Genomic DNA, 26,243 nt, shown 5'->3' on the forward strand with positions numbered 1-26,243 from the left:
TCCAGGCAACCAGTGAAGTCAGAATATGCTGTGTGGAAAAATGGCAAGAGTATGAGAATGGAGACTAGGCTGACTGGATCCCTTTCCAAAATAATGCATCATGTGCAACCTGAAACCTTGCCTCCTGGATGGTAACAGTCCTTTCTCTGCACTGTTGTGCCAAAAATATAGGTGGATTAATGGTGAAGATGCATTTGCTGATTATCCCCTGTGGAGTGACAAGGGGGCTCCATGGTTCCTGTTTCACAAGAGGAAAAAACCTCTCCTCTGTGAGCCTGTGAAAGACCTGGCAATTAGGGTTTGATGTAGTGGAGCAGGTTTACCTCTATAAGTGCATCTGTTCAACACTAGCACTGAGGACAAAAGGCTTTCAGGCTTGAGGGGGTCCCAGGAAGGAGTGAATAAAGCCTTTGGAGTAACCTTATGTTCATGGCCTTATACTTCCCCAGATACAGGGGTAGGAGGACCTAACAAACAGCAGCCTAATGATCTCAAACAGAATGGACCGCAAAGCACACGCTTTGCGAGCTGATTTCTTTGCCAAAATAATAATATTGAATGAGGTTTGAGGTTAACAGACATTCAAGGATGAAGGTACAGAGTGATAATGACTGAAAGGCTTCCTTAGGTGTCTTTCTCTTTAAACACTTGTATGTGTTCCCTTCTGCTGCTTTGTTTCTCCCAGGTATTTGTGGTCACCATCTGGAATGTGGAGCTGTACATGGTGCCCCTGGCTTTGCTGGTGCTCTTTGCCTACAATTTCTCCCTCGTCACAACAGGGAAGGTCAACAACACCCAAGATGCCCAGGCAAGTAAAGTGGCAGTACCATTTCTGGCAGCCCTGGCTTGCCCTTGAGCGAAGTGTCACCTGTTTTAATGGTATTAAGCAAGTTGTGGATCTAAACAGGGTTTTTATTTCAAAGTTACTGAAAAGAAACCTCAGCCCTCTTGATTTTCATTGTTCAGTTAAAGCAAGAAACCATTCAGGCTAGTAGGAAAAGACAAGGAGAGTGTGTAGGAGGAGGATTTCACTTACTAAGTAACTACAAACATTTTTAAGTTGAATTAAGAAAGGCTTCTGAAGCAACAAGTGCCATGCCTCTCCTGCCATTACACTTTGCATCACGCTAATGATTCATGATTCATAGAATAGGAAAGTCAATAGAAGCCAGAAGAGAAGGTAGTTATTTTTAAAGTTATTTTATTGTCCTGTGATCTGAGGCTTCAAAAAGCCTTTATTCCTCCTTCCCACCCCCCATCCTCAAATGACTTTTCCAAGTGTGTTTTTTCCCCCAGAAATTTAGCCTTCGGTTTTTTTTAACTTGGGAGAAAAAAGGATTTAAATGCAGAAAATAATCACAAAGTAACAAAGTGCTACTCTTGGGGTATGAAATGCTGTTTGATGTTGACCACTGTATTTACTCACATAACAGTGGTAATTACAGCTAGAAATGAGCATAAATTTATGAATGTCCATAGTGTTCTGTTTTTAAAAGTGAAATAAATACAGTAATGAAATGGAGGCCAAAGTGTAGCTTCCAACTTCTGATAAAAAGATGATTGAGATTTTTACCTTTACCTGAACGAGTCAAGTGGATTTTATACAAAGACATGATATTGTAGAATTTAAAAAGTCAATAGCTGCTTTATTTAGTGAGAAAAGTTGCTCTTAGTTCAGTTTTCATCCATTCCCAAGTGGAAAGATTCTTAAAAAACGGGAAGTTGCATTATCCTGACAAGGAGAGGTTTAATTTGAAAACATGGTAAAAGAAATTCTTTTCTCTGGTTTCAGCCAAGTCCAGAATAACACAAAAAGATACTGTGTGTCTTCAGTGACTACTTGATTTCATCAAGAAAATAACTTCCCATGTGGGAGAATCCCAGGCAAACAGCTGGTTTTGGTTTTAATACAAAAACCAATAAAAAAATAACAATAATAACTTACCCAGAAAAAAATACCCAGAGAATGCCTTCCAGCCCCCTCACTCATCCTGTGGTGAGTTTGTTGCATGTTCAGGTGAGGTCAGTCTCACAGAAGACAGAAAAATTGAGCAGAGCATCATTTAGGTGGATACTACAAAAAGGATATCTCTAAAAGTGCAGCTAATTGTAATAATGCTCAAGAAAGGTCCATCAGAAATTTGGCTCTTTTCCTGTCACACATTCTGTAAGTAATACAGTGCCATGAAATTCAGGGGTGCATTTTGCATAAGCAAAATCACACATCTGCCAAAGTTCTTTGGGATTGAGATCATATGGAACAAGTAGTCAAAGTGCCTTTAATATTACCTGATTTCTTTTTTATGTGTGTCTATGATTCTAACCATCTGTAGGTCAAAAATAGACAATCAGGTGCTACCCCTAGTCACATCTGTCCTGCAGATGAGATAAGGTTTTCTTCAAAATACCAATCGTTTTTACACAGCCATTTATTTGTTTTTTGCTTCTTAAGCCCTTGGCTGCATATTCACTGCCCTTGGTTTTTGTGTGTAGCACACACTTTCTGTGTGCACAAAGGAATGCAAGCAACTGTCCTTGCAAAAGTGAATCTTGAATTCTCTCTGATTTCTGTGCTATAAAATGTGAATAACAGTATTAACCTTGTACTCCTGATCCAGTTGGCAGGAGGCTAAATGTATGAATATTGGTAAAATGGTTTATGATTTACAGATGGGAAGCTTCTATAGAAATTTAAACCATGATCAGTGTTAATTCAGCTGCTCAGGGTATTCCAGAGAACCAAAGAGTAAATCTGGGTATCTCATCTCCCAGTACCTTTTACATATTAGATGACACTGCTTTTGTGGGGGGGAAAAAAAGAAAGAAAAAAATCTCAAAACAGAAACACCCAGCCCCCCAAGAAAACCCAAATCCAAAACATCTTTTTTATTATGATTCCTCACATTCTTTGCATGTTTTCTGTTTTTAAACTTGTAGTACACAGATTCAAATGTAGCTATTAAATAACCAAGAAAAACCTGGAGGATCCTGTTAAAGGCTCAGTTTATTAAATGCCTGAATTGAAAGCCAAGTGCTCCTAATTCCAAGCCTTAGCCAGGTCTTTTGTTTTCTCACCTACCTGTCAGCATAGAAGTTAAGGAGAGGAAATAATGCTGCATAGAAATCTGACTGTGATTCGTGAGACTGATTATGTTCAGACTAATGTATTTTCTAAAGTCTAATGTTTCAGTAATGGCCCTAAAGGGAGGGAGCAGTCATTGTAGCAGAGAGGATGGAACAAGTTGAGTATAGAGTCCTCAACCTTGACATACCGCCTGGTTAATTTGCAAGACTTAAGTACAAAGCTGTTTACAGACAGTAAAAGTTGGCAATGAATTTGAAAGCCTGTTGCCTTCAGATTACTGGACACAGCCTCGAGTGCTTTATTTAGGCTTAAAATTTGTATAGGGTATTGCGTGCTGTGTTCAGAATATCACACACGAAAAAAAAAGTCCTTGAATACAAAACATTATTTCTGAAAGGTGAAAGTGGTGGGTTTTTTAAATGACTTTGAATAGAAGTGCGAAAAAATTGTATAATGAAATGTTGTGGGAGTATCATAAGCTTTTTGAACATTGCCTGTTGCTGAAAAATAAGTGTAGTGTTTTGTAATATGGACATCTGCTTCTGCAGGAACTTATGGGCTTGGATGAAGATGAGGATGAAGACGATAAGGTAAGCATATCTCATGATTGTGTTGGGTAGTATCAGAAGGAACGTGGGAGAGCCCAAACCCACCATCTTCTCTCCATGAGGTCTTCAGTTATTATCTGTATTAAGTGGGAAGACAGTTGTCAGCAGATTGCTGTTTGGCAAATTTGAAAGCAGGAGAAGATTGGTTTGTGTAACATTCCGTAGTGGTATTACCTCCGTGAGACCTCTGAACATGAGTCGATTCTGAGCAGCTCCAGTTTGTGCTTGACCTTGTAATGGGCACATGTTATGTATGTGCACTTGGAGGTGCGTGTATGGGTGCACGAGGTGCGAAGACATACACGAGTAAATAAAACCCCCCACTGCTTCCGAGTGTTGGATGGCGTTCTGTGCTAGTGGCTTTCCCCAAATGTTTTGGCATTTCCACTCCAGTAGGCCAGAATTAGTGTGATTTGTGGAGGACTGGTTAGAATTTTCTCAACGTTTCTTTCAGAGCCTGGGAAAAAAACCAGTTTTAGTTCATCGGCTGAAATGTGGAAAGAATTGGAATGGCAAGGCCTGTTTTTTATTTTGTTGGAACGTACTTACTCATTCTTCTCACTGTGAAAAATTCATTGGATTTTTTTCCAAGTTTATCAAACCACAGTGACAAATGATAAAAGGATTAGAGGGCATGACATATGAAGAAAGATTAAGAGAACTTAATGTATACAGCTTGAAAAAACATAAGTAAGTGAAGGAGGATCTGATAATCTATAAATACTTTAAAGCTAAAAGGTGAGGAATTATTTAACGAGCAACAGCATGCAAAGGAACATTAGCTGTTAGGAAGAAAATGTTCACAAGGCGATGTGAAACTTTGAAATTGCATACTAAGTTAATAAGACTCTTCTTGAATATTCTGTATTTTAAAAGTGTTATAGTGAAATTGTTGATCATTGAGAAGTAAATCAATACCACAGCAGGCAAGTGCACCTTAACTCTTCTCAGTCACAGACCCTGGAATTGAAGCTCAGCAGACTAATTGATGGGAATAGTTATTTAAATTTAACTTGCTCCTCTGTGGTGGTTATATTTTAATGAGCAACCAGAAATCCGTCAGAGTTATAAACTGAACTTTAGGCAATCCAGTTGAATTACAGGTTTCTTGCAACACACAATAATTGTCTAAATATTCTCATTTATAATTTACTCTTTGCGTTGTAAAATTCGTCAGCTGAATGGACCAATATCTGGAACTCATCAGAAGCTGCTAAATGAAAGTTGCTTTTTTTTCAAAGGAAAAGTGTGTATCTCTAAAAGTCAATAATTTCTATTTAGTGGGTGTAATTTCTATACAGTGCTAGACACCTGTAAATATTGACCCTCTGCATATTATTTGCGTGATGCCTAAAGGTGTAACTTCTTCACTGGAACAATCCCATTTACTTTCTTCTATTTTAATATTCCTCTTTTTCACTTGGAAGTGCTGAGGTGGGAATAGAGAAGTAAAAATGTATTAAATCGGTGTATAATCCTCTGTTTCCTGTGCTGTGCAAAAGATTCATTGCTGCAGTGATAAAATATTCTAGGTTATATTTACCCTGGATTTAACTCCAGTGACTTTGGTTCTCTCTGTAGATACAACTGGGTTGCTTAAATATGGTTTAATGACTTTATAAAGTTTTGCCTCCCCCTGAACAACTTCACTGTAATTCTCTTTCTTGGTTTCTTCTGACTAAGTGGGCAGGTTTGGGAAAGCTCCTGAGAGTCAGTGTTGAGCTGTTGATGATTTGGCCCTGCCATTCTGTAATCTGTGTTGCCTCTGTCTCCATTTCCTGCATTCTCTGAGGCTCTTGGCACAGAGAGCTGGTAGCACTGGGTAAAGCTACTCACAGTAGACACCAGCAGGCTTTCTCATCAGGGTAACCTTTTACATCCCAACATTTCAGTAATATTAATTCATAATTCATATTAATTGTTGTACCAGTGTTACGGGTCTATGGAATTCTGACACAGAATTGTCAGAAGAGACAACTTCCAGCCACTGCATATGTCCCATGCTTTCATTCTGCCCTGTGTGTATCCCCTGTGCAGCAGTGGTGGACCATGCTTGCACTCTGATGACTTACATCTTTAAGTACATTAGGTTATCCTTAGTGATTTTCCAAGTCTGAGGGTGGCCAATGCTCTCTGGGGAGCGTAAGAAAAATGTGATTTTATGACATTATCTCATGGCAATGTCAACATTTAAACAGACAACTCTACTTTAAAAAGAAGTCTGTATATTTTTTTTTCTCCCCTCCCTAATACAAGAGCTCCCAGAGTTGAAATCTGCTAGTTGGGTTGTGGTATAGGAGGTCACTGTTTCTGTTTCCTATCATCGTGCTGTATCAAAATACGCACACACAGAGCCCTTCTGGGTTCTGCTGCCTGTTAGACATAACAGACCGCGCTTCTGGGAATTGTAACACACCCTCTAAGAGATGAACTGTTTACAAATTATAAATACACAGACACTTAGTTCAAAAACCCAAGAGCAGATTAACTCCCTCCACCTAAACTATCTGTCTTAAATGACAGGGCTTAATTGCCAACTCCCCCGTCCTTTCTCCCTTTGCCCTCCCCGCATACCAGCATGGAGGACTGTAAAAGATAGGAGAGCTGTGTCCCTTTGGCACAGCTCTGTGGTGGATAAATGCCTTCTCGGATTTGTGCCATCTTGGACACAAAGTTCAGGCTGTGTCCTGTCAGCTCTGGGCTCTGTCAGGCTGCCTGAGTAAGGATTGTTTTAAAATTATATCGCTGAAACATCTTTTGCCTGCCAGTAAGAAGGTATAGACAAGTTACATGCAGTTCAGTGTAAGTTGTCTGATTGTTGGCCATTTCTATTTATTTTATTTTCTGTTTTTGATAATGACTGTAGAGCTTCAAGAGCAGACAGTTACGCTGTAAATGAACATGTCATAGCACTTGACTGGAAAGAGTCTTGGAGTCTTCTCAGTTGTGTGAATAAAAGTTTGCATCTCCTTCACAATAGACAAAACGTAAATTGCTCCTATTTCCAGCTCTGGTAACTAATTCAAAAGAAAATCAGAGACAAAACTAAATCAACCACAATTCCTGTGTGGTTTAGTTTGGGTTTTTTATTTGGTGGTGGGGTTTTTTTTGGTTTTTTTTGGAGAGTTTCTATCCTGTAGTGAACCAATGTAGCCCTGCTTGGCTAGTGGGATGTAACAGGGAAGGATCAAATGATACTGTGGCATTAAGCCAAGTTATTTGGCAACTTCCGAGGAGAGTTTAGTATCTCATGTATTGGAAACAAACAGAAGTGGGAAAAATAACCAAAGAATAAAAAATCCAATGTTTATAATGTAGGAAATTCTCTGTCAAAAATAGGTACCAAAGATACACAAAGTTTTATGAACAGAATTCAAAAAGACTCCAGCTGAACAAATTAAAGTCAAATTCATCCAGTAGCAAACAGCTGACATTTTCCATTTGAGTTAGATTCAGCATGTGGAAACCTTCCGTATGGATCTTATTTGTACGGGTGGATTACGATGAAAATTGCATTAATTTTCTCCACAGTAAAGGTCAGTAATTGAAACATGAACCAAGACTCTATTGTGTAAGATGCTATATCCCCATACTTAGGAAAGGTCATTCAAGACAATATCATCTCATTGTTTTCTTCCCTGGAAGTATAAATAATTTCATTAGTTTTTCTTTTTCTCTTCAATACAACAATTGCAATATAATATTTCAACATCTCCCATTAAGATTGCTGAAGAGAAATGATGGTAAGGACTTGAAAATACCCTGTGATACACAGGGTATGTCCAGACTGACAAGGATCATCCACCTTCTCCACAAAATTATGGGCGAGATCGTGTCCTAAAAAGACCCAGTGCAGAGGTTGCTCTGACTGTGCTTTGTTCTTTCCTTGGGAGCCTCCTGTGTTCAAGAAACTGGAAGATAAATGGTCTCTTGTTACACCTTATTTGCACTGCTCATATCCATAGGCATCCCATAAATTGGCACAGTCCTTGTATCAGCATCATGACCTGCCCATTCACAGATTTGAGGGTGATGGGGTAGAAGAGTTAAAAGGAAGAGCTTGTAGAGGACTTTTAGACATCCTGGGCACTGTGGTATGTCTCTCCTCATAAAGAAGCCTTGGCAGCCCTGTGGCAGTCTAAAATTCTCCCTCTTAGGGAGCATTACCTACCTAGAGGTAGGTGAGCCAACACTGTAACTTCTCTGGCTCTCTGGAGAAATATTAAGTTAGCAGTAGGCAGGTGACTGGACTGAGCATGTAAACCTCAGGGAGTCCTTCCCCCTTAATTCCAACTATTTAAAATATTGTTAAATTTTATTTTGAATTGGCCAGATGTATGAATAGATCTGTCTTTCCCCTGTACCCCAAATTGCTAAAGGTCATTACCTAGATTATAGATGATGATCCAGTAGTTTAAGTCTAATAACCATGTGATTATTCTTAAGTCTCATGAATTTCCAGGAGAAAGCACTTATTTTGAGAAAACTTGTTTTCTTTTCCCTTCCCTGTTTTAAATCAAAGGTGACTGATGACTTTTTATCTCCATTCAGGATTGATTCCCGTTGCTTCTTACGCACATGATCCTCACCTGAATGGTATTTTATTCTGTTGTGACTGCCAGTATTGCTTTAAAACTTGTAGCAATGCCACTGGACTTTGAGTTACTTTACGTGTCTATGAAACCGTGAGCAAGTACAGATAATGCCTCTTAAACCCCCTGCATTTCATACCTGTGCATAGAGAAAGCAACAGAGCTATGATCTAAGGTTTTTCATGTAACATTTTTCTTGGGTTTGGCTTAGGAGACTTTTTGCTGGTCCCCTGTGCACAGATGAAATTCGTCTAATGTAAACAAAGAAAGTGCAGGCATGGCTGAGTGAGGCATGAAGTGGTCATCATCTGCCCTATAGGCAGTGTTGCCCAAGCCTCAGCTGTAGGATCATGTGCTATTGCTTTTAAAATGTGTCCTTTTAAGACCAATGCTGCTCTCCTTCATACCAGTCTGAAGTGATTCTATTGGCTCTGGTGGAATTATTCCAGATTTCACACCTTTTTAACTGAGAGCATAAATTGACCTGTATGTGTTGCATTTCCTCTATTTGGTAATTACTTCAAGTACACTCAGATTCGCTAAATTTCCACAGGCAGGCACATTTGCAGCATGGTGTTAATAAACAAAAAGATCCTGTGATGCACAGTTTCAGGACTGCACGAGGCAATTGCTCAGAGTTTGGCAGCCGTCGTCTCCGGGTACCCGTCCTCCTGGAAGTGCCGAGCAGCTCCCCTCGACATGCAGCAGACACTGCAGCACAGGGCAAGACAGTGACTCAGCAAGGCAGATTGCTGGGTTCATTTCAGCCGCCTTTGGCTCCCACCGAAGGCAGGATCCAGTTCAAGGTTGCTGTGGTGACTGTTTTCAAAGCTCTGCCTGGAATTCATTTTAGCTACCAAGAGACTGTCTGTCACTCCATGGCTACCACCTCCCACAAGAGCTTCATTCTGCTGCTAGACTGGAGCTGTTAGTGGAGTGTTCCCTGCAGACAATAGAGGCCAGTGGTCTGCTGTTTATACCCAGTAAAATCTTTCTGGTTTCAGAAGTTCTTCATGGACAAGTATTTTGGCCTTAAGCTGTTGTTTGGCACAGGTTTTGCTGGACACCGGTAAGGTCAGAGTTTTGTAGTCTAGCACAGAGCAAGTTGCAAATTAAATCCAACTTTGGCTAACTCTGCTTTTCTCTAAATAACTACAGCATGTTTTGTTTTGTTGGTTTTTGTTTTTTGAGTTTTTTTAAAAAGCAGAATAATAGTGGAGAAAAAAGCAATGTGTGTCTGAGCTGTTTTCCTTTCTTTTCCCTTTCCATCAATCTTGTTCGTTGCTAATACAGTGAGGAATTAATAATTGGTACGTCAGATAAATCCTGGTAAAACATTGCCCTAATGTTCTTGCAGCAGTAGCATAATAAGAGAGCTACTGTAAGAAAGCTAATCCCAAAGTTAGGCCAGCCCAGGGCTAGGCAGAGTAAATCTTTCAATCCCTGAAGGTATCCATGAGTTTCATTCCTGACTCAGTTGGCTGTATCCTGTTTTCTTCCTCCTTTTGCATTAATCCCTATTTATGTTTTCTCCTCCCCTTTTCCTCATCTTTGCCCCCGAGTGGTCCTCAGCTTTATATATTGAGTTTCCCTTGGCACGCCAAAAATCTGCTGATGAATACCACTTGTTTGAAAGTTGCATGCAAGATTTCTTTTTCTGCGAGTGTTTTATATGAAATCCAAGTGAGCAAGTATTTAGAACTTACTCGTGGCTTCAAGCCTAACTTTTAGTTTTGTGCATATGCTATTTGCAGTATACATCAGAAATAAAGAGAGTAAAAGTTGTCTATGTGTTTGGAGCGTTGCTTACTGGTTTGGATGTATCCAGAGGAAAAAATATCTGCAGGATAGATTTAAAAAATAGGAAACAGCTTTCTGTAAAGATGAAAGCTATTAATCATTGAAACAAATGATCAAAAGAAGTTAGGGGATCTCCACCATCCAAGCTTTCAATTCTGTAGTGGATGCTTGACTAGAGAAGAAGCAGTAACGGCCAGTATTTGGTCTTTGTTCCAGAGCACACGATTGAAGAATTTTCCCTTCAGTCTCTTCCTCCACAAGTCTTATGATTTTCCCTTGCAAGCCCAGCTCTGACCATTGCAGCTCCCCTGTTGTGAATTGCTGTGCCAGTGCTGGGGACATCCTCTCCTGACCTGCCCCATATTCCCACTCTTTAAAAGTCTTCAGCATTGGAAGTACCTCAGTGCTGAGGTCACGTGAATGTTTCTTTTGCAACTGTCCCTGAATGTCTGGGAGCAGCACAAGTTCCTTCCAGGGAAGGAAGATCACAGGGCTGTGGTAACCCTTTGAGTGTGTTTACATGCCCCTGTTTAAGTGTTACATATTTCAGAAACAGGCAAATCTAGAAGCCAGTTCCAGTACTGCAGAGGTTTGGTGTCTTCATTTACAAGTTTAAGTTGATGTGCATTAGCTGGACACAAAAGACTTAATTTATGAAACTACTGGGTCTTGGTTGGTGTTGTTTTTGTTTTTTTTTTCTTCCCCTGACATGCTTAATCTTTTGTAAACCCCCTTTTGTGGTTTTGTTCAGGCAATTAATGTAGAAATGAAGGTTTCTTAAATCAGGATATGCAAGGAAGATTTGAAGCAGCACACTGATTATATAATTAATTCTCAGTTGTAAATTCATTTTGATGGAGTTAATTCTTTCCCAGAGGCTGAAGACTAGTTTTGGTCCACCCACAGTGCTGTAATCAGCTAAGAAATAAAGAAGAGAAAGGCCTTGAAGGAATGGAATTTTCGCGACTGGTTTTAGGAAAAAAATGCCAGAAACAGGAAGAATATTTTTTTTTCAATTCAAGCAAAAGCTTCTGAGCTGTGATTTTGAACCATGGGTATCGAAATCCTGTTTTCAAGCAGCATAATATATTGAGACCAAAAGAAATCAGAAATGAACGATACTTGAAGAGGCTGGAGAAAAATTATCTGAGTGTTGGGACCTTGCACAGATGGGGAAGTCTTTTTAGTGGAAGATGTATTTAGGATTACTTTTTTCATCTTCCACAAATATGGTAGTGTTCAAATATAGCTTTCTCTATGACAGTTGTCCAATTTCCTAATAAATAGAGACCAGTGACTGTTGTCCTGATGGACTCCTACTACTTCTGACAGTGCTTTGTGAGGTGTTGGCTTCAGAAAACATAAACAACACTCCAAAATCTAAATAATTTTGCTGTACTTCATTTGTCTGCTTCTCTCTTGCTTAATCAGTGACCTGATAATCCTGTAGATGTGTTTAGACTGCAGGTTTCTAGAACAAAACAGTAATAACAAAGAAACACTGACAAATTCCCAGGATTTTTAAATGATAATGCACATACACTGCGTGCATACTGTAAGGACAGTTGCAACCTATTTTACTCTAATAACTGATTTTATTTACAAGGCTTTCTAATCTCAGTTTGTCTCTGCCTTTACATTGGTTGATCACATTTTATATTGGAAGTTGAAACCATCACTATCTGTGGGTGGTTTTAACATGCACTCCAGGTAAGCACAGGCATGCAGTTGTCATTATACCGTTGGAACTGGTACTTTTTGTTCTATTTTCTTACCCTGCTTCATGGCTGCAGCAGAAGTTGTGTTGTGTTGGTTAAACTGCGTTATCACCACATCTCTAAGCTCAATCGAAGATGTGTAAATGAAGTCAGCATGATGCAGATAGAGCTGACAGATGATCTGCCTTGCAGCTCGGGGTAGCAAGAGTAGGCTTGCCCTGCAATATCACTTTATTTAAGTGGTTTCTTTACCCCTCTGTCTGAATTTGGACAGAATGAAATTCCCACTGTCTGGTTTTCCATGAGCTTGTTCCACAACTTTTACTTCCAAGTTTGGTGGAAAAAAAAGCCGACTGTGGCAGAGGGACCATTGTACCACCCCAGCGAGTGAATAGTTAAATATAATTCCAATGTGTCATTTACATTTGAGCCTAACGAGGTTATAACTGGAGCTGTGTGAAAATGACTTTTTGGTGCTATTTTCACATAAACTGACTATTTATTTATTTATTTTGTTCTGGGGTTATTTCACACCCCAAGGGTTTCATTTTTGTTGGTTGTTTTATTAATGTAAAAATACTCATTTTCACACCCAAATGTGTGATTATTTAAAAAGCTGCTTCTATTCATTGTGCACTCACTTGCAACCTAAAGGCAAATATTCAAATGTCTGGAGCTTGATAACTCCATGGTGGTTTTGGCTGGCTTTTTAAAATCAAAAATTACTGGGGAGAGAAATGGGCAGTAAGTAATTTCAAGTGGTATAAGGGCTGTACTCCCATGCCTCTCTCTGAGCATCCAAGGATGCTGGAGTGTGGTGCTCTGTGTCAGGCACACACCAACCCTCTCCTGTCGCAGTAGTGCCAAAAGGCTGGAGCAAGAGCCCTCACCTCAGTGGCACTGTGTGACTCTCAGTAGCCTCTGACCTTCTCCTGCATGGAGAAATAATGTAGATGACAACAGGGAGGCAGAATTGCAGCCGTGTTGATCAGCATGTCTCTGACCCTTCCTCATCCCCACCCACCCTTTCCGCTACCCCGACTGGTGAGGACCACGGAGAACACGGATACAAAATGCTTTTTACCATCATCTCCCTCCTCTGGGAACCAGTTGGTTAAAGCACAGCTTAAAATGTCTCATTTTCGCTAAATTGGCCTGATTTTTGAGTGTCTAAAAGTGATGTAAAATCAGTGTCCAGGGCTCTGCATTTTGTAATAAGTGAATGTTTTGCTGATTTCTCACTAGAATATCTGCAACCACACCAATTTGCATGCCTGTATGTGTGTTAGATTGCTGGCAAAGAAATGCTGAATGCTGATAATTGTATACTGATTTTCAAGCCTGATTTAAGTCATTTTGATTTTTAATTCATTCTGTGCTTCCTTTTTATTTCTGCACTTGTGTAGTAATGTCCTGTAATGTTGTTGCCTAAAATAAGCAGTAAGGAACAAAATTGTGAGAGGGCCGCTGTGAAGGGAAAAGGACATTTCTTCCTTTGATTCTCTTTTTTTTTTTCCAGTTAAAGAATAAGTCTCTGTATACAGAATGTTCAAAAAATAATTGCATTCACTATCTTGCTGCTAATTTATATACACAAAACAACGTGGCTGTGGGGAACCCAGAAAGCTCAGAAAAGTGACATTCAGAAGTTTTGCACAAAAATATTCTTGTTCTTGAGGAGCACTGAGGAGGTAGCACTGCACATCAGGGATGCTCTGCACCTCTTCTGCTTTGGGGTGAAACTGAGTTTTTCAATGAAGTCCTGGTTGAGATCCTGCAGTTGATTTATATTGGAAGGAGAAGAAACCTCTCCCCATGTGTTAAAGAAAAGGAAGAAAATAGGGATCTGTATTTATTATATGTATTACATACAATTAAAAAGTCACATTAATTGTATGTGATAAGCCCTGAGTGTGTGTTCTTTCCTTCCTTCACTGACATACTTGAGTTCATGGATACAGCAGCAGTTCTGGGAGCTTACTTTGTTTACGTATCTCTGAACATCCTAGCAAATACTGAATGTGTTAAAAAAAAGTTTTGGTTTTCTGTTTTGTTTTTTTGTGTGTTAGGAATCTGAGAAAAAGGGGCTAATTGACAGAATCCACATGGTCCAAGAGATCATCATAGCTGTTCAAAGCATCCTAGAAGAAATAGCATCGTTTGGAGAGAGGATTAAAAAGTAAGTGATAAATTTTTTATTGCTTAACTGTGATTTGCATTGAAGCAGAACCAGGGAGACTCAGGTGGAGTGAATGTCTTGCTCCAAAAATGACTTCAAGGTGCAACAGGTTATCCTCACCAGTCCCACTAGTGCTTCTTCTCTTACAGTCATTTATTCTGAAAACCTTTTCAAAGCATAAAGAAGAGGTAAAGCCAAGTGTTTTACTGGTGTAGCTTTCACATTTGCCTAAATTTCCAGTCTTAGTTGTTTGTGATGGAGTCATGAATGCCACAGATACTGCTTGAAGATGTGGGCACAGAAGCAAGCATCAGGCATTTCATTTCACTCCCATCACAGAAAGTAGGTAGGAATTGATGGTTGCTTTTCCCACGCCCTGCATGTCCAGACCTGACCGCAGGGGTTACCAGTCACTTGTGTCTCTGGCCAATGCATTGGTGCTCTTCTCTCTTTGCCATTTTGAGCTGTCTGCTTCCTGCTGGTGCCACGAGGAAGCCCAAAGGGGGTTTTCAGGGTCTCGTTGCAAGGGGAAGCACAGAGTGTATTCCTGACCTTACAACGGAGGGAGGTGAAGAGCCTGAAAAAAAATAAAATCCCACACACGAACACACACAAACTTTTATAACTCAATCTACTGGAGCTTAATTGACCACATTGTTTTCTGTTTTGAACACAAAGTGATGGTTTGTGATCGAGCCACACTTTAATGAGGAGCCTGGTTCAAGCTAAAAATACAGCAAAACGCATGTGCTGTGGTTCCACGCTGGACACCCCAGCTGGGGTGGAAATGGCCCAAAGATGTATTCCAGTCTATGAACAGGGCACTGTTCTGCCCAGCTGCATGGCAGGAAGACTCAGAGCACTTAAACACTATTAATTCTTGTATTCATTTTGGTAACAATGGTCTTAAAGAACACGTTGGGTATTAATGTGGAGGCTCGATGTAATTTCAGAAGAATTCGGTTGTAACTCAACAGTGATGTACCATTAAAAATTTGCTATCAAAGTTTTTTTGTAAGTGACAGACTGAATTGTGCTACAGTTTCTGTCTGTCACTCCAGTTACACAATCATAGGGAGTTTTCTCTGAATTGAACTGTTTTGCTATTTTTTTTTTTAACTTAAGCTACTTGATTGATGATGATGGGTCCTCTCCCACCTATCTTTACTTAATATTTAATACGTCTGTTGAAGCTTAAAAGTAATTCTTGTAGCGTCCCATTAATTTTACCTGTCAAGGGAAGTTTGTCTTATTTTATAGCCTGATCAGTGGTCCACCTTCATTCTGTCTTCTTCCTACTCCCAGTGATTGTGATATGATGAAGTTAACTGGTAGATGGTGAGAAACAGAGATGCCCAGGTTTGTATGTCCATCTAACTGGACTAAAATCCATGTAACTGTGGAATAACTGGCATTCTTGTAGTCCAGGTATCTCAATATTTGTTTCATGCCATAGGGTTATGTCTTACAAGGGCATTGGGGGGACAGAGTAACTTCAAAGGTTTGTTAGCAGTGGCTGCTCACCTTAAGTCTGTCAGTGACTTAGAGATGAGAGGTCAGAGTGAAATAAAGTCCTGTTTTTCACTACAATGTTGTAAAAGTGTGAAATACTGTAGTAACTGAGCCTCTCAAGAGTGCTTCCCTTGGGAGAAATCTGATGCAGATTGTTGGAATGCAGAAGCTTGGACTGCTGCTAGAATATTACATCTTACCCAGACCAGCCTCCTATATACAGTGTAGTAAGGAATTGTTGAAAATTTAAAGAAATAGAAGCAAATTTATATATATATCTAAAACATTATTCCCCAATGCTATACAGAGTAATTACTCTAACTGCTCTTTCAAAGTTTAGCATCATAATTAGTCCATTCCAAGTTACCATCAGGGCTGACTCTGGCTACCTGCCACGTTTGAGTCGTGCACTGACACACAGCTCATGTCATCTCCACTGTGGCCCAGTGGAGCCAGCTCTGATGGCCCCATCTGCAGATCAGATAATCCACCCATGAATAATGAAGAGCTGACTGGTGAGCAGAGATGTGAAACAAGTGCGACACATAGAAGAAGAAACAAAAACAACTCACTTACATGCCTAACAACTTCACTGAGCTCCCCTGGGCTCCTTTACTCTTTCCTTATCATGATATCTGCCTCTCAGATATCTCCCTTAATCCATTATAACATCCAGATGTAGGAATCTGCTTATCCACCTTCCAGAGGGTCTGCAATTTACGGCATAGCTGACTGTGCCAAGCACTGCAAAGAGGTCATGAAATTATTATTGGGTAGCAGAGCACAAACAGTGTCCAAGGACAGAAATGTTGAGAAGGATTGTTTGTTTTTTCCTTACAGCACATTCAACTGGACGGTGCCTTTCCTCTCTGTCCTGGCCTGCTTGGTCCTGGCGGCAGCCACAGTTATTTTGTATTTTATACCACTGAGGTACATAATTTTAATCTGGGGTAAGTACTCCACTGTGTCTCATTTGTATGAGATTAAATACAATATTTGTCTTAAGAATGAAATCAAACAAGCTTGAAATGACCTGTTACACAGACAAACAAGTGCTGTTGCTTAGAGGTGAATAAAGATGTTATGAACTTCTTAAAATTACCATTTCTACCCCCTGGGTTATCCGATAATTTGCTTTTCTTAGGGTTCTTTATAAGTTTCCAACAGCACCACAAGAACAGCATTAGCCTAGATAAGCTACTTTCAGTGTTATTATTCTTCTGCAAGAAAGTAATTAGCTTCCTGGTGCCTGTAGCCCCCCAGCTGGGAAATGGTAAGAAGTGGACAAGATGTGTTTTCAGAGCTGGACCACGTAGACCTGGACCCCAGGAGCCTTTTGGACCTGAATATCCCTGCAGCCACGACAGGCATTGTGCCCGGAACCCAACGGGAGACCCTGAGCATCTCCTTTTGTCATGGGTCAGAAGGTGGTTGTATGAAGATGCATCTTGAAGTAAAAGAGGAGCTTTTAAAAATTAAAACTTTCCTGGTGGTGGTATGAAGAAGTATAAGATCATCTTTTGCTAAAGGATATGTCATTCAAGGACATGCAGTCACAGGACAAGGGGGAATGGCTTTAAACTGAAAGAGGGTGGGTTTAGATTAGATAACAGGAAAAAATTCTTTACTGTGATGGTGATGACTCACTAGTACAAGGTGTGGATGCACTGTCCCTGGAAGTGTTCAAGGCCAGGTGATGAACCTGGCTGAACCCGATCTAGTGCAATGTGTCCCTACCCATGGTGGGGAGGTTGGATTGAGATGATCTTTAAGATCCCTTCCAACCCAAACCATTCTGTGATTCCAGCTGCTGAAGACTTTCTCCATCTCCAAATGGCCTCCTGTCTTATTTAGGATAGTAACTTTTATCTCAGCCTTGAGGTAAAAAATCGTGCAGGTAATCCTCACTGACCTGTGGCAGCTTGGCCCCAGTGTGGCTCTGGGTTGTAGGAACCCCCCTGTCACCCCTCCAGGGCTGAGCCATCTGCAGCTGTCTCGGCTCTCCTGGATGTAAGAAAGGGAGGCAATGAGAAAGTGGCAATGAAAAAAGCCACTCTTGGGCAGCAACAGCAGCCAACAAAAAAGAAATAAGGCATTAAATCAAACAAAAGAAAGGGCAGAAGGAAAGGGGAGAAATTGCTGGGAGTAAAAAGTTCAGTAACAAAATATTGCTGTTCTCGTGTGGAAGACATGGTGGGTACATGAAAACTATACATCCGTTCAACATCATCTGGAGTGACAGGGCCTTCAAATATGATACATGTTAAACAACTACCCTGTGGCAAGGCCTCAAAAGACCTCATGGTATTTTCTGTTTTTTAAAAATCAGGTACACAGAAAATTGTGTTGTCATTTTGATACAAGTACGTGGCTTAAAAGCTGAATCTCAGATGTGAAGCAGGTACATTTCAGGGAGAGGAGAAGGTTGGAGCAGCCTCCACATTCGAAATCACTTTCAGGGAAAACACTATGAGATTTTGGACAGGGGCATGATGGAGTTGCATGCTGTATTATGATCCTCAGAGACAACCAACATCTGAACTTTTTGCTATTCTTTAAAATGGGTTAGCTGATTTTTTTCACCTAGAAGAAGACCTCATGCAAGGCAAGAGAAAACCTCGTGAACTCCACAGTAATATGAACATTAGACTCCCGTAGATCTACTGTCCAGGCTAGGGAGCACCTCTGGCAGCTGAAGCTTGACTAAGTCCATAGAGATGGGGAGCACAGTTGCTGCAGTTGACAAGCCAAATTATTCACACAGTGATCAAAATAAAGTAAACCTAAAGATAAGGTTTTACAGTTTCCCACAGCGTCATAATACGGGCAACTTGTCAAATGTGGCTCTGCAAAGAGGGGATAAACTATGAGACAATGTGGGGAAAGGAAGCTTTCACTTTGAGTAGAAATGGAAGGAAAAAAGGGCTTTTTCCTACCCATTTATTTTCAGAGCCCTTCATTTGCCTGCGCAAGAGGAGAGGGGATCTTTGATCATCTAGGATAGAAGATTTAACAGCAGTCTTGTTTGTAAACATGTGTATTCTCTCCCAGAACATCCCCCAGAAAGAATTCATGCTGCAGTCTCTTTTCACCACCTTGTTGGCAACAGGTGATCCCCAAAGTAGAGAAATACCTTTATCAATAATGCCCTCTCCTTCCTCCAGGAGGCACTTGCGGATGATTCCACATGACAGGGAACATGTGTGGCTTCAAGGCACTGTTTTCACACTAATTTTTACTTGTGAATCCCTCTTCCCTTTTTCACCTTGCCTGAACAACTTAGAGGGGGAGAGTAGAGAAGAGTCGCGTTATTTTGTTTGCCAATTTTTTTTTCCCTTTTCTTCCTAGGCATAAATAAATTTACTAAGAAGCTTAGAAATCCCTATGCCATCGACAATAATGAGCTACTAGATTTCCTCTCCAGGGTACCATCTGATGTTCAAAAGGTAAATAATGAATGGCCACTGCCAGCGGAGGCCACGGGCGACACTGAGAGCGGCTGGGTGCTCCACGTGGGAATACAATGCCAGTGCACTTTTGAATAATGGAGATAAGGAATGGGGGGAAAATCCACAAAGGGAGGGGGAGAGAGCGTTGTTAGAAGAGAGGGGAGCCAAAATCCTTTGTCAGAAGGATAAAATGATTGCAGAAAAATTATCCTGAAAAGACCTACTTAAAAAATGATCTGGAAAATCACTCAGCGTGGTTACTGAACTATGGTTTTCGTCACCTTTCTGCTCCGGTATTGGTATGGAGGAAGGAGGAAAATAGTCTCTTTGATAGAGATAACCATCCAAAAGGATTTGCTGAATTCTCCCTTTTCTCAAGGTAGGGGGAGGAACGGGGGGAATTATTTCCGTGACTTTGTGCTTGAGCTCCAAGCCTCCTTTGGACAATGCCCTGCTCATCTTTTTCTTTAAAGAAAACCTTGAAATGTGTATAAAATTCTCTGCGGTTGATCAGATCAATCTTCTGCCATAACAGAATTATAAGTTTTAATCTAACCAGAATCTATCCTCCCTCAATTTCAGTCAAGTCTTGTCTCTTCTCCTATTTCTTTGAAACAACAACACTGTCTTCAGTAATCTCGCCTATCTTCCTAGAAATTATTTGAACAATAAGTCCTTTAGAATGTCAAGATCTGTTTATTTCTCTTGGAGGAGGGAAAATAGTCTTGCTGGGTAATGAAGCCACACAATATAAAGAATTCTTTCTTTTGTTTTAATCAACTGGAATCTGTGTCCTCAGGCCCTGATCCTGATGCCCTGGATCCCACTGACATTGTACCTTTCTTTGTGAATTGTGGCACTTTCCCTGTGAGATGATCCTCAGTGGGAATAAGGGAATCATAATCTCATGTATGTGACTTTGTGCTGTTGGAGACAGAAACATACTCACATGCAGTGTTGAAGCATCTGGTAGAAACAAGGTTGGGAAAAGCTTCTGGTGACAAGAGGCCACCAGATTGGTTGGTGGCAGCACTAATAACTGGAAAGAAATCTTACTATAGGCTGGTGGGAGGAAAAATGCCAAACAGAAACAATCATAGAGACACTAAGCTTCAGTGTAGTTTTGTTTTTTGTCATTGTTCTTGTAGAGGCCACTGGATTTGCAGTGATGGTTTGCATATGCCCTTTAAGTGTTTATGTTTAAAGATAAGCTGCTTTTCTATTTATGCTTTATTTAACATTTACATCTATAACATTTCCTTGAGTGGTTTCTATCATTTTGGGATCCTTTGAGCTCTCCAAGGAAAATGATAACACTTTCTATGAGAGGAATGATACAAGTTCCTCAGACAGGACAAACCTTGGAGTTTTCTACTAGTGCTAAAAATAGTGAGGCCAAGTGACAACCACAGTCTAGTGAAAAGCCATCCATTGAAACTCCAAAGCCCCTGCTTTGTTTTACATCCTCTCAGTGCATCAGCATTTCACTGGGGTACTGCAATGAGTTAGAAAGTACGTCTGTCTGTACATTTGCCATTTACAACCCACATGTGTTGGACAAAAGGCAGAGGAGGGTTGAAAAAGATGGCATGTTCAGCAGAAGTTTCCCCATGATTTCAATGGGAATACTTTTCTCTAGCACAACAGACAATTTGGAGATTACACCATCCTTGACAGTTGATCACACATGTTTTAACCATTATATTGTATATGAATTTGTTTTGAAAGATGGAGGTAGCTTTTCCCAGGTTGTGTTTGGGAGAATACTTTCCTTTTTTGGAAATGATTAAGTACGTCAACCTCCCGAGGTCTGTGTATGGTTTTGAAAACTGTCATCTTACTGTCTATTGGGATCCACTTGAATTGAAACTCCTGAGAGAAGTTTGTTAAACTTATAGGTTAATGCCAGAGAGATAAGAAAAACAACTCCCAAACCAAAACAAACCCAAAAGATCTACCCTACTTGCTGAAATCAGGTAGAACCCCATGTATCTCATTAGAAAAATCTGCTTTTAATATTTTTGTTTCAAGAAATGATGCATGACTTCTCAAATCCTTCCTGCAATTAATCCCCCATGTTCCTGTGTTTAGAAAATGATTCATTACTTTTGAACCTTCCTTAGTTTCCCTTGGTTTGTCCTCGGGGAGCCATTAACGCACACTGTAGCGAGCTAGAGTTACCTAACTGCAAACGTCATGTCTATTTGTTTTTACAGGTGCAGCATGCTGAATTGAAACCATACAGCAGCTCCAGTCCCATTAGGAGGAAGCGGAGTGCGCTCTAGGATGCAGCGGGATTTCGGAATGCAGCATCTCCCTCCATCCACACACATGTGCACACAAGCTGCACCCCTGCCCTCCTTCTAGCTTCAGAACGATACTAGAATCACTGCCACAGGCTTTTTCTTTTTCTTTTTTTTTTTTTTAAAGATGTGTTTTTTGATAAATACCTATCCTGGTATTCTTTCTTTTTTGGGTTATCTTTTCGGCATGGAGTCATATCCCAAAAAAGAGCAATGTAGAATGTATGAATTAGCTTGTGGGGTGGGGAGGAGGAGAATGGGAGAGGATGGTGCAACTGCACCTTTTATTTTTCTTTTTTCTTTTTCCCTTTGATTGCAGAGACAAGGCTGGATGTGGCAGCACTCCCTGTTTTATGTAGGAAGAGATAATTCCGCTTAGTGTAGCAGATCAGCTGAGCTGATGTGAGGAGATGCTCTGAACCAGTTTTTAACATATCCAACAGATTTACATTAAGATATGAAAGCTATTCTTTTCTGAGTTAAATCACTGTGCCTAGAAAGGTTTAAGCTCTGAATTAACGAGTCTTTGATACCCATCTTCTGTTCAAGCAGTGTACATTTTAGAAAGTTTTTAATCATAATTAGCAGAAAGAGCTGGGAGCTCCAACAGTATCTCAATATTTCATCCAGCACTTGTGGAGGTTTTTTTTTCCTTTTTTTTTCCCTCTTTTTTTTTTTTTTTTTTTTTTTTTAAAGCCCACCCTGTGGTTAACTCTTTGGATACTGGAATCATCAGAGATCCGTTGCTGGCAATGGATGCATGAAAACCTTATGCCATGAAAGGATTAAGAGACTGTAGAAAAGGCTAACTCACTGACCTGAAAATACTCTGTTGACTTACCTTTTATAACTCCATCTCATCAGATAATTTCAGCATTGCTGTTGTTTTCCTGTCTGAATCCAGAGGGGTCAACACTACAGATCCAAGAGAAAAAACACTTTATAGCCTTAAAGAAACAAGTACTTGTGCAGGAAGAGAGCCCTGTGCCCAAAGACGTGGTTGTGCAATAGTGTGCAGGCTTTGGTCAACCACTGATGTCTTCGTGCAGTCTTTCCTGGTGGTTCACAAGGAGAGGACCAGAAAGTGAAGTCATACGGAAACTGAGCAAAGAAAAGACTGAAAAAAGGACCCCTTATTCTGTTTTGAGGAGAATGTGATTTCTTGCTTGCTTACCAGTCTCTTAACTGCTGTGCTTTTGCTTTATATATTTCACATAACCAGCATTATTCGAGTTGTTAGACTGGGGTAACTAAAACACAGAATCATATGTAAACCTGCTTAATTTGGGTGATAATGTAGCCCTTGGTCCTTTAGGTGCTGTAGAAATTGTGGGAGTGGCTTGCCACTGAAAGAAGTCACTGGTAGCACAAGAGCTGGAGTTTTCTTGTTATTCCCAGCCAGGGGTTACCACCAGCATCCCCTGTGGTAGTTCACAGAACAAAGAAATAAAGAAACCTTAGAGACAGGTTTCTTTTTACCAAAAAAAAAAAAAAAAATGTTGGAAGTCACCTAATAAATGGATGGGTGATCCAAGTAGAGTTGTGTGTGGTTCTGTGGACCTGTTGCATGAATTTGGAGAAGGAAAATTAACAGCAAAGTATCTTCCACTGGATTATTAGCCAGATTCAGTAATATTTTGTAAGTTTATTTTTCAGAGTCCCACTGTGCCTTTGAATAAGAACAGGCACATTTTCATATACTTGATTGGATAAAGAATGTATTTTGCTCATGCAAAGTGTGTGTAGCTGCAAATGGAAGGATAGAGGAAAGATTATCCTGGTTTAAAAAGCCACAAAAATGCCTCTTCGTTTGCACGTGTGCTTGTGTATCCATGTGTATACAGAGTTGTGTATAAAGAGTACATGTATAATGTATTTATAGGGAGTGTGTGGGGGAAAATGGGTGAATATACAGATTGAAAAACCTTGAAAATGTTTATGAAAAATGCCAAAGATTCTAAAGCTTATCATCTCGCGTCTGTTCTTCTTCATTTTGTATCTTTCCCGGCATGTCTCTCTGGCTGAGCCAGATCTCTGCATGATTTGATTTACTTCAACTTAATGAAGCTGGTTGGAAAGAGCCTTGTAGAAATTACAAAATCTCCAGTAAATCTCCTTCTTGTACATACAATAGATGTCCACGGAACCCTTTTGTTAAACCAGTTTCTCAATCTTCTCTGTAAACAATGCCTCATTGTCTCGCTTAAAACTATCATCTGGTTTATCATACTGCAGTCTTGTCATTTTGTAAGGACCAAAGTCAGACATATTTAAGCAAGCATGTGAGATCTGATGGTTTCTTTGAGTGAAAACATTCAACTGCAGGAAAAAATTGCTTATTTATTCAGAAGTTGGGACTGATACTTTAATAGATTTGTTGAGTTTTTTCCTAAGATTTTTCCACGTGGAACTTATTTCTGTTCAGGAGACAGGGTGACGTCTTTTTTCTTATTTTATTTTTTATTTTTCCTTTTTTTTTTTTTCATGTAGATATGTTGGGTTTCAGAATAATTTGTTTTAATTGTTACGCTGGAGACATACCAAATGAAGGGTTTTGGATGGTCCAGTACCTGTATGTGTTGTAATGAGCTCTTTGTTTTGATAACTGCTGTTTGAAATGCAATAAACATCTGAGGTTAAGCTGATGCTTTTAATTTATCTGGTTTAGGAGATATGTTTCCCATTCTTTGCAAAATACTTACTGTGCTATAATATTTAGTATCTGACTAGGTCAGCAAGTACTTCCCAGTATAACAGCTAACACTGAAATTTACTTGGAGTAAGGAGGATAAGTACATCTCCTGCTTCAGCAGAAAATGAGGTAAAGCCTTACCCCACCTACTTAAAACTCTTCAGTGGGATTTCCTAAGGCCCTGCCTAAAGAAGAAGAGGGTTACGTGCACTTATTGCACTCTACAGTCATCAAACTCTATATTCAGATTTTTCCTTTGGATCTTAAAGCAAGAATGTTAGTTAATATCTCTGTGTGTCCATTTGCCTGTGTAGATTATCGATGTTTACATTGTTAATCTATTCAGTGTTCAGCATAGAAATTATAAACTTACATTTTTAATTTAAGGATTAAAAAGTCATTTCGGTGCATTTGCAGTCTAAAGTCTCTGAGATCAGAAGCCTTTTGGAAATTTAAATCTTAACTGTGTGTCTTTTGGATTTTAGAATCATGGAGATACAGGAATATGAAGCATGTGCACTAACTGTACTGTGTGTAAATGACTGGGTTTGACATATATGTGCAGATTCAGTGTGTACTGATGTTTGCCCAAACAAAAGCTTCTACTGAAAGTTGGTTTCTTGAATAAGATCTGAGGACTCGGCTCCCCGTGGATCACTGTCAGTAAAACTCAGTCACTGCAATGCACCTTGTGGGAAGGAAGCAAACAACTGAATAAAGCGCGGCTGGTGGAAATGTCACGCACCTTTCCTTTTCACCTGCTTGCAGAGCTCCAGTTTTAACCTTCAGCCATAGCTCTGCTTCCCCCCCAGTCCCTCCCGAGCCCCAGCAAAGCTGTGGAGGGCCCAGGCTTTGCCCTGCAGCCCAGAGATCTCAGTGGAGAACCCTGCCCAGCAGACCAGCACCGGCCCCCGTGTGCATGGGAAAGGGAGAGTGCTGCTCCCATAGAAATTAGACTGGCTGCTGCTAATTCCCTGCCTGGGGTAAGAGTAGTAACAGCTCCCTGAATTGGGCTGTCCCACTAGAACACACAGACTTGCCATTTAATTTCCTGTACTCTACATGGGGCTACGTTTTATTTTATATTTTTAATTTGGAGGGCCTGATCCTGCAGGCGTTACCGCAAGGGGAACTGGAGTTACTTTCTCATCAGACCAGTAGGTTCACACCAGGAAGGAAATTTGGCATCTCTGAACCTTAAGAAAAAAATGGGCAAAATGCATTCTAACCAAACCTTAACTTTTAGATTTTCCATCCTCTTATTAAGATGATAGAGTGTTTTGGAAATGTTAGCTTTGGCTTTTGAGATACTGTGGCATGTGTTAGTAGTGAATCCTGTTCTGACTTAATACTGTAGTTTATCTGTAAAGCTACATGAGTCAGGGCCCTGGTGCATGTACCCCTTCAAATTACATGGAGACATGATAAGAATATCTGCTCCTCAGCATCCTAAAAGTTACCAACTTGGAAGCTGAGGTACTACAGATGATGGTTAATCCGATGGACTGTTTCAATCATTCTAAATTTGGTTAAGTTAAGCCAGGTGAAGTACAATTTTGGGACCAAGTATCTGCGTGACAGTGGGGAAGACCCTCAGCAGTGACAGTAATTATATTGTTCAAGGAACTTGTGAGCAGAGGATATGTTTATGATTAATGTGAATATTCACAAGCACTTAGAAATAGTGTTGGAATGAAAAAACAGCCTCTTGAGATTATAGCATTTTTAATATACTTGTCTCTGTGATGCTTTGACTGAAAACAATGCAGCATTTCAAGAGAATTTAGGAGGTCATTTTGTTTTGAATAGGAGACATGCACTTTCTGACGTAAGTCATGAAACTGAGCACAAGGAAGCAGGAGGTGGCATTCAGGTCTCAGTGTTTGCAGCAGCAGCACCTGGGCGGGCACAAGTTCAAACTCTCAGCATGGCTTTAACCTGAGGGCTGGTGATTCTTGTTAAATTTTACGTGAATGAACGTTTGCCAGTCGGTTCCCGTGTGCTGGATTGAACACCTGCAAATTCCCTCTTGGCTGAACAAGATGATATACCTCTTGCAGGGGAGAAAGTAAGAGCTGGAAGACATGCTGGTATAAACTTCATTTGTGCTGATGTCCTAGTGCAACCAGCCTGCTAAACACTCGAGGACTTCCTAGCAAAAGGAAGGTGGGACAGGCTCATGGTCTGGGCATGTACATCGAGTTCTGGGCCTTACAGGGCCAACCATGGTCAGATGAGGTAGTCAACAGATTATGCCTCTCACTCTTAACTGTTAGCTGCTAGAATGGCTTAGTAAGCACATTTA

The 26,243-nt window shown here is 40.3% G+C and overlaps 1 protein-coding gene across 1 annotated transcript in view; it reads left to right on the forward strand.

Moving 5' to 3' along the window:
* MCTP2 (multiple C2 and transmembrane domain containing 2) overlaps nt 1–23,900 on the forward strand; it is a 104,589-nt gene extending 80,689 nt beyond the window's left edge. The window contains exons 17-22 of the mRNA XM_050309907.1: nt 686–808; nt 3,634–3,675; nt 13,873–13,982; nt 16,335–16,444; nt 18,843–18,940; nt 21,160–23,900. Coding sequence (XP_050165864.1) covers nt 686–808; nt 3,634–3,675; nt 13,873–13,982; nt 16,335–16,444; nt 18,843–18,940; nt 21,160–21,228 — 552 coding nt within the window. The 3' untranslated portion in view covers nt 21,229–23,900. The remainder of the gene's footprint in view (nt 1–685; nt 809–3,633; nt 3,676–13,872; nt 13,983–16,334; nt 16,445–18,842; nt 18,941–21,159) is intronic.
* Nucleotides 23,901–26,243: the final 2,343 nt, after the last annotated feature.

Source organism: Myiozetetes cayanensis, unplaced genomic scaffold, assembly GCF_022539395.1.
Source record: "Myiozetetes cayanensis isolate MyiCay16 unplaced genomic scaffold, myiCay2020 scf14, whole genome shotgun sequence".
Lineage (NCBI taxonomy): Eukaryota > Metazoa > Chordata > Aves > Passeriformes > Tyrannidae > Myiozetetes > Myiozetetes cayanensis.